Source organism: Lynx rufus, unplaced genomic scaffold (genome assembly GCF_022079265.1).
Source record: "Lynx rufus isolate CCGP_SWC_20201006 ecotype Redwood Valley unplaced genomic scaffold, mLynRuf1.p SCAF_7, whole genome shotgun sequence".
Classification (NCBI taxonomy): Eukaryota; Metazoa; Chordata; class Mammalia; order Carnivora; family Felidae; genus Lynx; species Lynx rufus.
In genome coordinates, this window is record NW_025814889.1 from 43,340,103 (window position 1) to 43,354,324 (window position 14,222).

General features: G+C 38.6%; 1 protein-coding gene across 1 annotated transcript in view; it reads right to left on the bottom strand.

The window, feature by feature from the left end:
- LOC124501753 (pregnancy zone protein-like) overlaps positions 1–14,222 on the bottom strand; it is a 47,539-nt gene that overhangs the window by 18,829 nt on the left and 14,488 nt on the right. Inside the window, exons 8-16 of the mRNA XM_047066202.1 lie at positions 12,589–12,700; positions 12,155–12,269; positions 11,895–12,004; positions 10,869–11,030; positions 9,036–9,263; positions 8,720–8,783; positions 5,406–5,548; positions 4,673–4,822; positions 332–496 (exon numbers count right to left, since the gene is read on the bottom strand). Of these exons, the coding sequence (XP_046922158.1) occupies positions 332–496; positions 4,673–4,822; positions 5,406–5,548; positions 8,720–8,783; positions 9,036–9,263; positions 10,869–11,030; positions 11,895–12,004; positions 12,155–12,269; positions 12,589–12,700 (1,249 nt within the window). The remainder of the gene's footprint in view (positions 1–331; positions 497–4,672; positions 4,823–5,405; positions 5,549–8,719; positions 8,784–9,035; positions 9,264–10,868; positions 11,031–11,894; positions 12,005–12,154; positions 12,270–12,588; positions 12,701–14,222) is intronic.

Below are 14,222 nucleotides of genomic sequence, written 5' to 3' on the forward strand. Positions count from 1 at the left end.
AAGATTTTATAATTTATGGCCTTTTGCAAATTAAATATAACGAAAATATTTCAATGAAATGGCAGAGGTTGGATCTAGCCCTGTCTCTGACTTATCAACTGTTAGGCTAAACATTTTCTAAAACTATATATTTCTAAATTATATATATGTGTATATATATATGTATATTATATATTTATATTTATAAATAAATATACATATAAATATATAAATGTGTATGTAAATATATATAAAACTATATATATATATATATATATATATGACTATATATAGTTTTACTAACATAAAAATGTTCATAAGCCAGTACATTAACAGGTAGTAAGGATTTTACCTTTAGGAAGTCATACATATCTTCTTCATCATAACTTGCTAGGGGAATGTAGATGGCTCCTTCAAGAATGATATAAGGATTGCTACAACTTGTATGTTCTTCTTCCTGCTGGTCCAGTTTGTCAGGGAAACCAGTAAGATCCTTCATCGTTAGCAGATTATATACCTGGAACAGAGGGGAGATCAAAGACAGAGCTCTTACCTGTGTTTCTTTTGAAATAGCCATTGAACTGAGAGAAATGTGATAATAATCACCATCAGTCCTTTCTTGAGTACCTTAGAGAGAAGTTAAAATTTTTGTTTGTTTATTTTTATCAGTGTTTTATTTTTGTAATTTATTTATTTTTGTGGTTCTATTGACATAAAACCTACCTGGGAAGATGTTTCCAAGGATTGTACAACTTAAATTACCAAGGATTAATGAAAAATTCATTCTAGTGTTTAGAGGTAAAACTAGACCAAATAAAGAAAGATCTAAACTGTCTCTGTGTTTGATGAATAGTTAATCACCTGACAAATTTAGGGGCACCTGAGTGGCTCAGTCAGTTAAGTGCCTGACTCTTGATTTCAGCTCAGATCATGGTCTCACGGTTCATGAGTTTGAACCCTGTGTGGGGCTCTGTGCTGACACCATGGAGCCTGCTTGGGATTCTCTCTCCCTCTCAAAAATAAATAAATGAACTGTAAAAAAAGAAAAGAAAAAAAGACGCTAATTTAGGTAGGAATTACTGCCATCTGTTAAGCTTCTATTTCTATATGGCTTTGTTCTTGGATAGAAAAACCACATAGGTACATAGGTGAATATCACTGATATTCCACAGAACAATGTCTACACAATTGCAAGCTCAGGCCACCTTTTTTTTTTCTTTTTTTGAAGAAGGATGACTTAAATGAAAGAACCAAGAATCCGTAGGGTGGAGCCAAGGGGCTTGGATATTTATTTCCTAGGCTGGAGTAAGAGTGAGTCCTAATCAAAGGGCTTTCAGCCTTTGGGTGGATCTCAGAACTGCCACGGACCAATACCTCCTCTGGGCCTTTGTTTCCCCTTTTGAACAGGAGTATCAGTATGTCAGTTCCACCATTGTATGCTGAATGTGTGGAGGTAAATACCTTAAGTACGTGCTAGGTCAAGGTCTTCATAGCTAGAGGAATTGTACTTGAGGAACAACGCCCAAGGAACATCAACTGTACCTGGGCCTAATTTGGGAATGAGACTTCTAGGGTCATAGGAGGAAAGTGAGTGTATTTTACATGTGGGAAGGTAATAGGTCATTGGGAGTCAGAGGGCAAACTGTGAACACAGCCTCCAAAATTGCCCCCAGTAATCTCTACCTCCTGGTATTTGTGTTCTTGTGTAGTTCCTCCCGTAATGAATAGGGCTGACATCTATAACTAATAACATTTAAAAAAATTTTTTTTGATGTTATTTATTTTTGAAGGAGAGAGAGTGACAGAGCGTGAGGGGGGGAGAGGCAGGGAGAGAGGGAGACACCGAATCCGAGGCAGGCTCCCGGCTCCGAGCTGTCAGCACAGAGCCTGACGCGGGGCTTGAATCCGTAAACCACGAGATCGTGACCTGAGCCGAAGTCGGAGGCTTAAGCGACTGAGCCACCCAGGGGTCCTTATAACTAATAACATTTTGTGGAAGCGATAGTGTGTAAATGCCAAGGCCATGTTATAAAATATATTGCAGCCTTAGGGGCTCTCTCTTGGATCACTTGCTTTAGAGGAAGTCACCTGCCATGTGCTGAGGACACTCAGGTAACCCCAAGGACACTCAGGTAACCCCAAGGACACTCAGTCAGTGTGGTGAGGAACAACTGTATGAGCAACACATCTTGGAAGTAGACTTCCAACCTCAGCCAAGCCCTAGTAACACGTTGCCATGTTGACGAACAGGTGCGATCACAAGCCAGTCGCTTAGCCCAGATAAGTCCCTTCTGGATTCCTAATCCACAGAAAGTGCGAATGACAATACATGTTTCTTGTTTAACGCCAACACATTGGGGGAGCATTATTATGAAGCACTTGATAACTAACCACAAACACTCTCTAAACTTCTTTACCTATTTACTTTGTTCTTGAGTAGGAGAACCAAATGGTCGCATAAGTGAGCATGCTCCATCTGTTTTGGATGAACGAATATTTTCCAGGTTATTGTCCAAGCAAGTGACGTAAAGACAACTGTGAGAGCCCAAGTCTCCAGTTATGTTCATACTCCTTTTTTTATCTCTATAATGTTGAAAGCTGTGTTATGCAATTGAATCAACTGTTAAATTTATAGAACTAAACAAAATAGGATAAACACAAAAATACTGAAAAGTAGACTAAACTTGTTCAATACAAGCTGAGCTGAAAAATAGCTCAGAATGGACTACACAAAAACAGAGTGTAAAAAAGAAAAAAAAAAAAGGCATTTCTCCAAAGAAGGCACCTAGAGAGAATAAGTCCCTTTTTTTCAGGTTAACTTCATCATGCCATCTTCTAATTCAAATAGAAAGCTGTAGTAAGAGAAATCTGTCTTTTTCTATAATAATTATGATGCTATGAGGAGATATTTTGACCTGTTAATACAAGGCTAAGGTTGAAAAAAAATTTTTTTTTTTTAATTTTTTATGATACCCTTTTTTCCGAAGAATGTTAATTTTGATGATTAGAAACAAGACAGTGATTCTTGATATAGTTATCCCACAGTTTAAAATTTTTTTTTTCAACGTTTATTTATTTTTGGGACAGAGAGAGACAGAGCATGAACGGGGGAGGGGCAGAGAGAGAGGGAGACACAGAATCGGAAACAGGCTCCAGGCTCTGAGCCATCAGCCCAGAGCCTGATGCGGGGCTCGAACTCACGGACCGCGAGATCGTGACCTGGCTGAAGTCGGACGCTTAACTGACTGCGCCACTGAGGCGCCCCTATCCCACGGTTTTAAAATTTAATACCTACAAATGAATTTTGAGTAGTAGAAACTAGAACAAAGTCAAAAGAAACTTCAATATTACTGATTTATCCTCCAGTATTGCCAAATAATAATAAATCCCAGGTAGGCAAGTTAATGAATTAATCTATTTAAACATTCATGCATAAGGCAATTAAGGTTATAAAATTCACCAGTGATAACTTTTTGACAATGATAAAATTCCAGTAACATGTCATTTTTCTTGCATCATGCTGAGCATTTTCAAAAGATGAGTAATCTAGTGTTTTTATTTTTTTAATGTTAATTTATTTTGAGAGAGAGAGACAGATTGCAAGTAAGGGAAGGGCAGAGAGAGAGGGGGGACACAGAATCCGAAGCAGGCTCCAGGCTCTGAGCTGTGAGCACAGAGCCCGACGCGGGGCTCGAACTCAGGAACCATGAGATCATGACCTGAGCCAAAGTTGGATGCTCAACTGCCTGAGCCACCCAGGTGCCCCCAGTAATCTAGTTTTAAATAGGTTAGAAAAGCGGTTTCTGAATTTTCCTCTACTTCTGATAGTTTTCAAAAACCGCATGTTTGAAAGTATTTTCACCTGATGCTAATTACTGACCTCAAAACTCTCTTTTTTTCCTTTTTATTTTTTGGAGCCACATGCAATTTCTTATCATCGTCCCTCTAAAACGACACCTCTGTAAGGGACAAAGACTGTGATTGTTTACTGCGATTTCCCCAGCTCCTAAAACAGACCTAGCACATAGTGGGCCTGCAAGCTGGTGATAATGATGACGACGACAATGATAGCAATCAAAACCAATGTGATACCCCCAATATCACCACTATTAATTAATACACTTGTAGGGAAACAAAAGAAGGAACTTAAAATTTTAGTTAGTCTGGGGCTCATCATTGCTGACAAAGCTGGAGTAGGTCACTTTTTTTCTGAATTGAAAATAACTTGCGAATCACTTATTACCATTTTCACAGATCGGAAGCACTCTAGAGAGATAAATAGATCTGCCGGGATGTACATGGCTTAGGCTTGCAAATATCAATTTTGTCTAAAAAGCTTACTTACTGCATTGACCAAAAATGGTTTATTTATTTATTTTTATTTTTTTTAATGTTTTTATTGATTTTTGAAAGAGAGAGAGACAGAGCACGAGCGGGGAGGGGCAGAGAGAGAGAGGGAGACACAGAATCTGAAGCCGGCTCCATCCAGGCTCTGAGCCGTCAGCACAGAGCCCGACGCGGGGCTCGAACCTGTAAACCTGACCTGAGCTGAAGTCGGACGCTTAAACAATTGAGCCACCCGGGCGCCCCATCATGGTTTACTCTTAAGAGGGGCTTCTCCTCCCCCCACCCCCAACCCTCCTGTGGTCCCTTATGCGGCCCTTCCTGACCCACGAGGCTGATGGGAGCTCACCGAGGCCGGGGACAGCTCAGCTTCGGGCCTCGCCAGCGGCACGCTTTGGTCCACGGCACGGAGGGCGCAGAGGGACTGAGGAGAAGCTGAGACTCGCAGGTGCACATGTGAGGCCGGGAGACTCTGTGCTGGACGGAAGCTCAAGTCCACCTGTGAGAGCAGAGGGAAAAGTCAGTCAGCGCTTCCTTGACCTTTGGGACCCTGCCGTCACCCACATTTCCCGAGTCATCTTTCCATTAAAGTCAGGAACCTATTTTCCCAAGTTCCCTTTGCTGTTGAAAAGGTTCCTTCAATGGCTCAGTCTTTTCCTAAAGGGACAACTGGTAGCTCATAAGGGATACGTAGCTTGTTTGATACTTAGAGGCCCGTCTTTACCTCTGACCCATTGTAAGGCGGTTCTAGGTATTTGTGTCTGTCCTTAAGGTCTTTAGAACTTTGGAATCTTAGCATGTTACATACCTCATGCAATTGAATCAGTGGACAGGGCGCCACGGACACAAGGTTGGACTATGTTTTAGCTATGTGGTAGTAATTCGGTAGCAAATTTGGTAGCATTTTGGCGTAATTGACAAATTATTGTACTAGGTGCCCGGAGGTTTCGCTCTGCCGTTAACTGGCTGGGATCCTGTGTGCAACTTAATTTCATTTTCTGGGCTCAGTTTTCTCTGAGGCAAACGGAGGATGCCTATAGTTCCATTTCTTGGTGTTGTCACTTCATGCCGAAGACACTCACCTTGTTGGCTAGACAGTTTTCGACCTCAAAACTCTCGGAATCTCCAATAGCTTCTCCGTCCGGTAAAATAGTAAAGATGAACAATCGGACGATGGGAGCAACGTCCGACTCCACAAGGAAGGCTAAGGAAAAGCTGCCTGTCCCTGGGACGTGGAGAGAATGAGACAAGACGGTCATGGGTCAGAGCACTAGTGTTAGATCTTACCCAGTTTAGACCTGTGCCTACTCCTTCAATGGCGTAGTCTCTTTAACGCCATTCTAATTATTTGGTGAAATTAACAGGCTGTTTTTCCCCTTTACAACGGTCAACTGTGGAATAAGTGAAAGTCCCTTACACTCATGTCTGTGTCTGATTTTCCACTTAACTAGGGCTGGAAGCGACTTAAGTTAGGGTAGCTCTACGTTTTTCTACATATATATGTGTACAAAGAATATTTCATAAAGGCTGCTGGGCTCAATCAAAAATGATACAATAAGGGAGGTGCCAGGGTGGCTCCGTCGGTTAAGTGTCTGACTCTTGATTTCAGCTCACGTCACGATCTCACAGTTGGCGAGATTGGGTCCCACGTCACCCTGTGCCGACAGCATGGAGATTGTTTGGGATTCTGTCTCCCTCCCTCTCTGCCCCTCCCCTGTTTGCACTCTCTCTTTCTCTCTCTCTCTCCCTAAATAAGTAAATAAACATTCAAAAAAATTTTAAAAACTTTACAATAAGCAATTTATTATATATGTTATATATGAGTATCTATATCATATATTTACATGATGAATGGAAACCATTCCTTTTAGAAACCATTTCAGGCCAGAGGTGATTCTCAGAGTTATAATTTGTAAGGTATAATCAGAGGGCTTACTTTTTTTCCAAATACATGTCTTCTTTATGGTGGTAAAAAAACACACATAACATAAAATTCACCATGTTAACCATTTTATTTTCTTAAAAAAATTTTTTTTAATGTTTATTTTTGAGAGAGAGACAGAGTGCGAGCGGGGGAGGGGCAGAGAGAGAGAGGGAGACACAGAATCTGAGGCAGGCTCCAGGCTCTGAGCTGTCAGCACAGAGCCCAACATGGGGCTCGAACTCATGAACTGCGAGATCATGACCTGAGCAGAAGTCAGACGCTCAACAGACTGAGCCACCCAGGCTCCCCAACGATGTTAAACCATTTTAAAGTGTACAGTTCAGTCGTATTAAGGATATTCACTTTGTTGTGAAACAAATCTCCAGAACTTTCTCATGTTGGAAATCTGAAATGCAATGTCCATTTGACCACTCACTTCCCCCCTCCCTCAGTCCTTTGGAATGGCCGAGGCAGTGTCATGGCATTCGTATCATTGTCTCATTGGAGGGATCAAGTTTTAACTTAGATCCCTAAAAAGGAAAGTTTTGCTGTGAAAAGAGGGTGATTTCAACCCTTGTATTGCTGTGTCTGGAGTGAACCATGGTAGGTAAGAGTAGGTTGAAGTATCACAAAAACAGAAAAAGAAATTATGGCAGATTTTTTCCCCCCAGGGAATACTGGAAAGAAGGTAACCTTTAAGTAATGAATTTTGTGAAGGCTTGGTCACTGAACATCTGAATTCTGCACTTAAAAGAGACTCAGACATTGTTCTGAAATTAGTAATTTGCACCTTGATATCAAAACTGCAGAATAGTATAAGAAAAGAATGATATGAGTAAGTTAAATGTAAGCAATGAAAAAGGTTGAATTTAGACAAACTCTGAACAAAGTTGGTTCTTTTATCTGCTAGAGTCAAGGATTTGCAGTATCTTTATGAAGAACAAATTGATAATTAATAACATAACAATGTGTGGTTAAAATAGCGCTATTATAAATACTTGTGAATTCACTTGGTTATATAAAGAAATTCCTTTCAATTATTGGCGGAATTAATTTCATTACATTTTTGTGATACCTTCATGGAGTAAATAATTAATAAACTCTTCCTTATACTACTACGTCGAGAGTCTTCCTTTTCTGAATGATGCACGAATTAAAATGTCAAGAAAGGAAAAAAATCAGATCAGCACATAATGTTTTCAGGCAATCATCTATTTCTATAAATGGTTACACATTGCAGTCTTAGAACATAGAAAATAGAAAAGCAGGCAACAAGATGCATGGAAGGCAAATAATGCACACCGTGGGGTCCATTCTGTACATCAAAGTATCCCTATATAAATATTGGGATAAATGATATTCAAAGCTGGCAGCACTCTTTAATGTTTAATTCAATTTTTAAAAAAATGTTTATTTATTTTGAGAGAAAGAGTGTGAGCAAAGAAGGGGCAGAGAGAGAGGGAGAGAGAGAGAACCCCAAGTAGCCTGTTAGCTCAGAACCCGATGGGGGGGAGGGGCTTGATCTCACAAACCGTGAGATCACTACCTGAACTGAAGTCATGAGTCCCTCGTTTAACTGACTGAGCCACCCAGGTGCCCCCCAGATAATTTTTAATTAGTGAGAGTGCTAATTAGTAACTGCGTTTAAATTAAACCTTCTCCAATATTGTTTCAATATGGAAAAATAAAAATATAATTGATGTCTTATTTTTACAGCCTGATAGGGGAGGAAACTATTAAGAAAATCATAATTTCAAGCATCGTTACGTTTAGCTCTGGGGTGCAGTGGAGTTTGGTGAAATATTTGCCTTAATTTTAGTTAATTACGAGCATGCTCATGGGCTCTTTTCTCGGTGATTTAAATCTTGACATGATTTAATTAGAATGGAAAATAATCCTGGTTTCCTTTCCCACGACTTATTAATGAAGTGCACTCAGATTCACGTGTGAGGTTCCCAAGTTCATGCTGGCGGCACTGTATGCATCCTCATTAAGTGCTGAAGGGAGCGAGCCTTCCCAGAGACAAGAGAGCCTAGCCCAGAGTTCTGGCACAGCAGGGGAAAAAAAAATCTATCACCATTTCCTCCTCATTCTCCATGATACCTAACTCTCTCCTCTGCAATACTAAGGTTAAAGATGGCCAATACACGTTTATTGTTAGGGTTAAAAAACAGAAGGAAGCTTCGATTTTCTGAATTTTGGAATTGAAGTGTCAGCTGGGAGAGACAGACTGGGAGAAAAAAAGTGTGACTCAAGCAGAATGCCTGACACATAGTAGGCAATCACATTTATCCGTTGACTGTGTTGAGTAAAAAAATGCTAGAGTCATAAGGAGAATCTATATTTTCTTTGGTGTCCTTGTTACAAGGGATAATGAGAATAATTTCCCCATTTGTGAACTGTCACTGAAGTGTAAAGCTGGATGTGTTGGGAAGGAGATGGGGGGCGGGGAACGGATTTGAAGATACTCACTGTCTCCCGGCTCTATAGGCACAGCATGCGTTCCTGATCTGATGATGTTTCCCTTAGCCATGAACTGAAATGAAAAACCAACACGAAAACAACCTTTTGAGCCTAACACACTTCTCAACATCTTACCCCCCATAAGACCTGCTTTCTGTCCTTGAATCTCTGCCAGAGAGAATCAACGGCCTGAAAATCAAAGAATCAAGGGGAACCTGGGTAAGAAAGCAAGATGGCGGTGCACAGGCAATTCTTACATTCCCGGCTTTTTAACCACTTTCGTCTACCGATGAACTCCAGATATATTTTGTAGCCTTATTCTTACCAGGTAATAGAAAATGAGCTCTTTTGGGTCCCCAAGGGCCTGCCCATTGAGTGTATAGTATGCCTTGATAATCTGAGTTTGGCCACAGGGCAGGGTACCGGCCAAAGGCTCCAGGTGAACATAATTCCCGCTGAAGGAGAAAGCGTGCCTCGCAAGGTGCTGAGCACCCTGGTGTTCTTCTCTTAACCATACATAGTTAAAACAAAAGCTAGTTTGCTCGTGGAAGGCCTGATAAAACAGAAAAACAAAGATTATTGTTTCGATAGTTCTTCACTTTAGCTTCCCACCAAAATGAACAGTTAAAATTTTGTGTCTTCCCTTCTAACATATACTGTGCATCATCCTCATCCCTGTTCACCACCGAATAAACAAATTATTGGCCTCTCAAATTGCTGAGACTAAAAGGAAATATTTAGAAATTAATCTCCTTTGCCCTGAATTTGCCAAATCGTCATTGATTTATCTATTCTTCTGTAGCGCAAGGCCGGAGGAACAATGACGTCCCAGTGAGAATGGCAAGTAGTCTTAACAAGCATAAAAGGAAATCTTTAGATAAGAGAAGTGCCTTGTAAACTGGTTTCATTGAAATTATGTTGTATATATTAATGTAATATTTTATAACTGTAAGGGCTTCAAAGTTGTTTGTAAATAATCCCAGCCAATTATCATCTATGCTTCTTATCATTACTATGACTTTGGATTTTTAAGCCCTTGTAGTTTTTGGACCTTTACACCTTGAAAATGTTGTCTAGGAGATAATTCTATTTACTGCCCCCGCAGTGGTTGCTCCTTAGCTATTTTATGAGTACACATCCTTTCTTTTTCTGAATTTACTAGGTGTATTTTGTGGACCTTTGTATTTGCTATCATGATAAAGTTCTTATTTTTTTATGATTGCCCTGAAATATATCATACTAATAATTGTAACTATGATTGTAGAGTTTCAAATATAGGGACCCTCTATTCATCCTTTCAATCCTAAGGAAGAGCAGGTATCTATCACGTAGAAAACAGTAAGCATCATTCCATATTTTAAATTGAATTAACATGTCAACATTGGGAAATGGAAATAATTTAAATGCTATTTATCTAACCTGGAATCAATAAATCATTATCTTTTTACCACTTCTTTGCTTGAGATTACAAGAGCAAAGTCTTTTTAGTTACAGAAATCTTTTGATCCTCATCATTAGGCAATACATACGAAGAATGTGTGGGGGTTCCAATCACTCTTAAAGTTATTTGAGTAGACATAGAAAAAAACAACAGAAAACAAATTACATGAATTACTCACCTATTGAGGAACTGATATTGTTCAGGACCAAATCCTATATGCATTTTTTTTTTTGCACGATACATAAAATTTTAAAGATAATGTGAATGAAATGATCAGACACTTCTATAGTATCTCTTCTAATGTCTTTGTTATTTTAATTTTTTTAATTTTTTTATTATTTTTTTAATGTTTATTTATTTTTGAGACAGAGAGAGACAGAGCATGAACGGGGGAGGGGCAGAGAGAGAGGGAGACACAGAATCGGAAGCAGGCTCCAGGCTCTGAGCCATCAGCCCAGAGCCCGACGCAGGGCTTGAACTCACGGACCACGAGATCGTGACCTGAGCTGAAGTCGGACGCTTAACCGACTGAGCCACCCAGGCGCCCCTGTCTTTGTTATTTTAAATGAAAATTTTAATTCCCAAGTTTATCCCTAAGTTGGACAGCTTCTCATTTCTATCTCTTAAATACAATGTATGCTTCCTCGTGTTTGAATAAATAATGGTCACCGAGGTGTCTCTTTGTCCTCTGTTTTTTTTTTTTTCTTTCATACTTACCGCAACAGAAATTTTGTTGGCCAAGACGTTAGTGGTATTGATGGAAAACTGTACAAGACCCTGTTCATTGGTAGTTGCATTGTAAAGATAATTGGCTTCACTTGCAGAGATAAAGATAAGTTTATTGGGGATGGGTACACCTTTCCCATCCACCAGAAGCACCTAGAGAAGAAAAGTACTTGATAAGTTATATGGATAATACTCAGAGAAGACAGAACTCATGGGAACAAATTCCTTTGCTGCCATAACTAAACGAAAAAAGCAAAAGCAAACCTCTAAAACAACCCTTCCATAATTTACTACAAAATCAAATTTTTTTCCACTTGTATCCTCATTTCTTTCACCTTTTTACTCTGTTTTTGGATCCTCATGTCCTTTTCGTCTCTGCAGACAAACCCCATAAGCAGCCCCACAAAAAGTGTTTCTTTTTGAGAAGAATTATAAGTTATTTTAAATACATTATTATAAAATGGGTGAATAATTATAAATAACTATAAAAAGGGTAAAATTATTTCTTAAAATTAAAATGTATACCTTAGGCATGAGAATAATTTAATAATAATGGCCATGAAATATATGCTATTATAGGTCCTATGCCTAAAAATAAAACCACTTATCCACTTGCTTCTAAATAGAACGATGGATATAAAGGAGGATACTCGCAGCCATAATTGAGAATGATTTGTGAGAAATTCTCTTAAAATTCTGAAGCTGGCTGGATAATGGCAGAAATATATTTATTGTAAGACAGTTGGTAGAGAAGGTTTGACATAATCACTACTTCATATCACATTAAGAATCTTCATTAGCTACGTGTTCTCAAAAGAAATAATACCTCCGATTCTCAAAATACTGTCGTATGTGTTTGTACATTTTATTGGTGATATTTACAAAGGAAGGTCCTTTTTCTTGGTTTCATGTTTTGGGTCTAATTGATATCGCTAACTAGATGTAGGCTACATCATCATGCCCTGAAGGTAGGTACAACTAGATACTTTATTATTTGTGAATTGCAATATACTCTACCTGTCCAAAGAAGGGGATTCCTCGTCTAAAGTGTGAATCCACTTTCACGAACCTGAGTCTGGTTACAGTATTTGTGATTTCACTGGTCCCGTTTCCAGTAAGTACTATGTCTAAAAATATGTAGAGAAGAGTAAGTATTCTTGGAAGTTACTTTAGTCCTAAAATTCATGTCCTTCCACCTTCTTTATGGCCATTGTTTTGTTATGGAAAACAAACCAATGCTTATGGTTTCACTCCCCACATTAATTTGGAGTTCACACCTGTTCCCTCTTCTCTGATCTTGGCTTCCACTTTAAGTTTCATTTCAAAACCCATATTTTTAATCTGGAGTACATTTGTGTTTATTTGTTGGGTGATGCAGCCATTGCTGTCAAGCTGAGAGAGGAAAAAAAAAATTGATCAGTCCCATACTGATTAAGACCATACTGATGAAGACTAAATTTATCATTTTCTTTCTGATGCCAAGACAATTTCTTTGGGTTAAACATGTTAGTTGGCCTTTAATATTCACATCTGCTCTCTAAGGGTTAGTCATCAAAATGAGAATTTTATTGACTAAGAATAGAAATTCTTTCTTTTTTTTTGGTGGGGAATATATTGGGATAAGCTTGCTCCGATGTCTTCTTTCTAGTTAGTAAAACAGGGTGGCTATTGTCAATAATGATAGTCCCTAGCGAGAACATTGTAGACTAACCTGTTGACTGAATTTCTCACAGAACTCGTTCTTTTGACAATTAGAATGATGAAGTAATTTTCTGCACAGGCTCACAGTTGCAAGTCCTGGGACAGGTTTCCCATAGGTGTATCTGTCATGTAAGAAATAAATCAGGAACTGAGGAAGGGTATCTACCTTTTCCACTGCATCAGCCCACCATAGATCAAACACATACTCTTGGCAGTTCCTTGTATTTCTCTATCATTTTGGGCTCATATCAAGTTGAAATATGTCTGGAAAGTATCTTTATCAAGAGGTACTACTTAGTAAGGCATTTGAAACCGTGCTGCAATGTACAATCAAGTTTCCTTCGGGATTTAAAAAATTTCTTCCTTTGGGGCACCTGGGTGGCTCAGTTGATTAACTGTTCAATTCTTGATATCAGCTCAGGTCGTGATCTCCCAGTTGTGAGACTGAGCCTTGTGCCGGGCTCTGTGCTAAGCCTAGAGCCTGCTTGGGATTCTCTCTCTCCCTCTCTCTTTGTCCCTCCCCTTGCACACTCTCTCAAAATAAATAAACATTTAGAAAAATTTCTTCCTTGTAGCCTATTTTTTTATCATTCTTTTTATTCTGTCATTATAAAATCAAAACTTGTTGTTTATACCAAGTGAGAAACTTAGATAATAAATAGAATTGAAATAAATACATAATAGAAATAATAAAGCTAACACCGTAATGTGCTTTCATACACACACACACACATAGAAAGAGAGAGAGAGAGAGAAAGAGAGGAAAGAGAGCTCTGATAAAGCCAAACAACCATGGGGCATATAAAACAAAATTGTGTGTGTGTGTGTGTGTGTGTGTGTGTGTGTATACACTCTATTTCTCTATTAGTTTTTTTTTTTCCTCTCTCAATAAAAATGGAATACTTAATAATCAGTTTGCTTTGGGCATTAGTTTTATATGTAAATACTTCCAATATCACTTCAAATAAAATCAGAGCAACTTATTCTGAAACCCCTTTCTAAGATACAGATATCAGCACTAGGATGCCATTAAGTTAGGAAGATCCTTGAGGCAAAGGTGCAGATGCTTTGATGCTTCCGGTATATAATATTTAGATGGGCATATTTTTGCACCCTGCATGCTCCTTCTGCTACTGATGATTTATAGGAAATGAGTTTTAATTCTCAAGGTTGAAATGAACTGTAAGAGCTATTTGTAAATGCAAAAGGTTAAGGAAGAAGGGAACCCTACAAGACAGAAAAAAATTCCAAAAATAGCATTAGTAAGTCCTTTGCTATCAATAATTACTTTAAACGTACACAGATCAAATTATTCAATAAAAAAAACATAGAGGGGATGAATGGATAAAAATACAAGATCCAACTATATGCTGTATACAAGAGACTCACTTTAGACTGAAGGACACATATAGGCTGAAAGTGAAGGGATAGAAAAAGATATTCCATAAAGATGGTAACCAAAAAAGATCAGGGGTGGTTATACTAACATCACAGAAAATAAACTTTAAGTCAAGAAATGTCACAAGAAACAAAGAAGAAGTTGTATAATGATACAAGGGTCAATTCACCAGGAAGATATAGCAATTATAAAAATATATGCATCCAGCACCAAAACATCTAACTATAAGAAGCAGACACTGACAG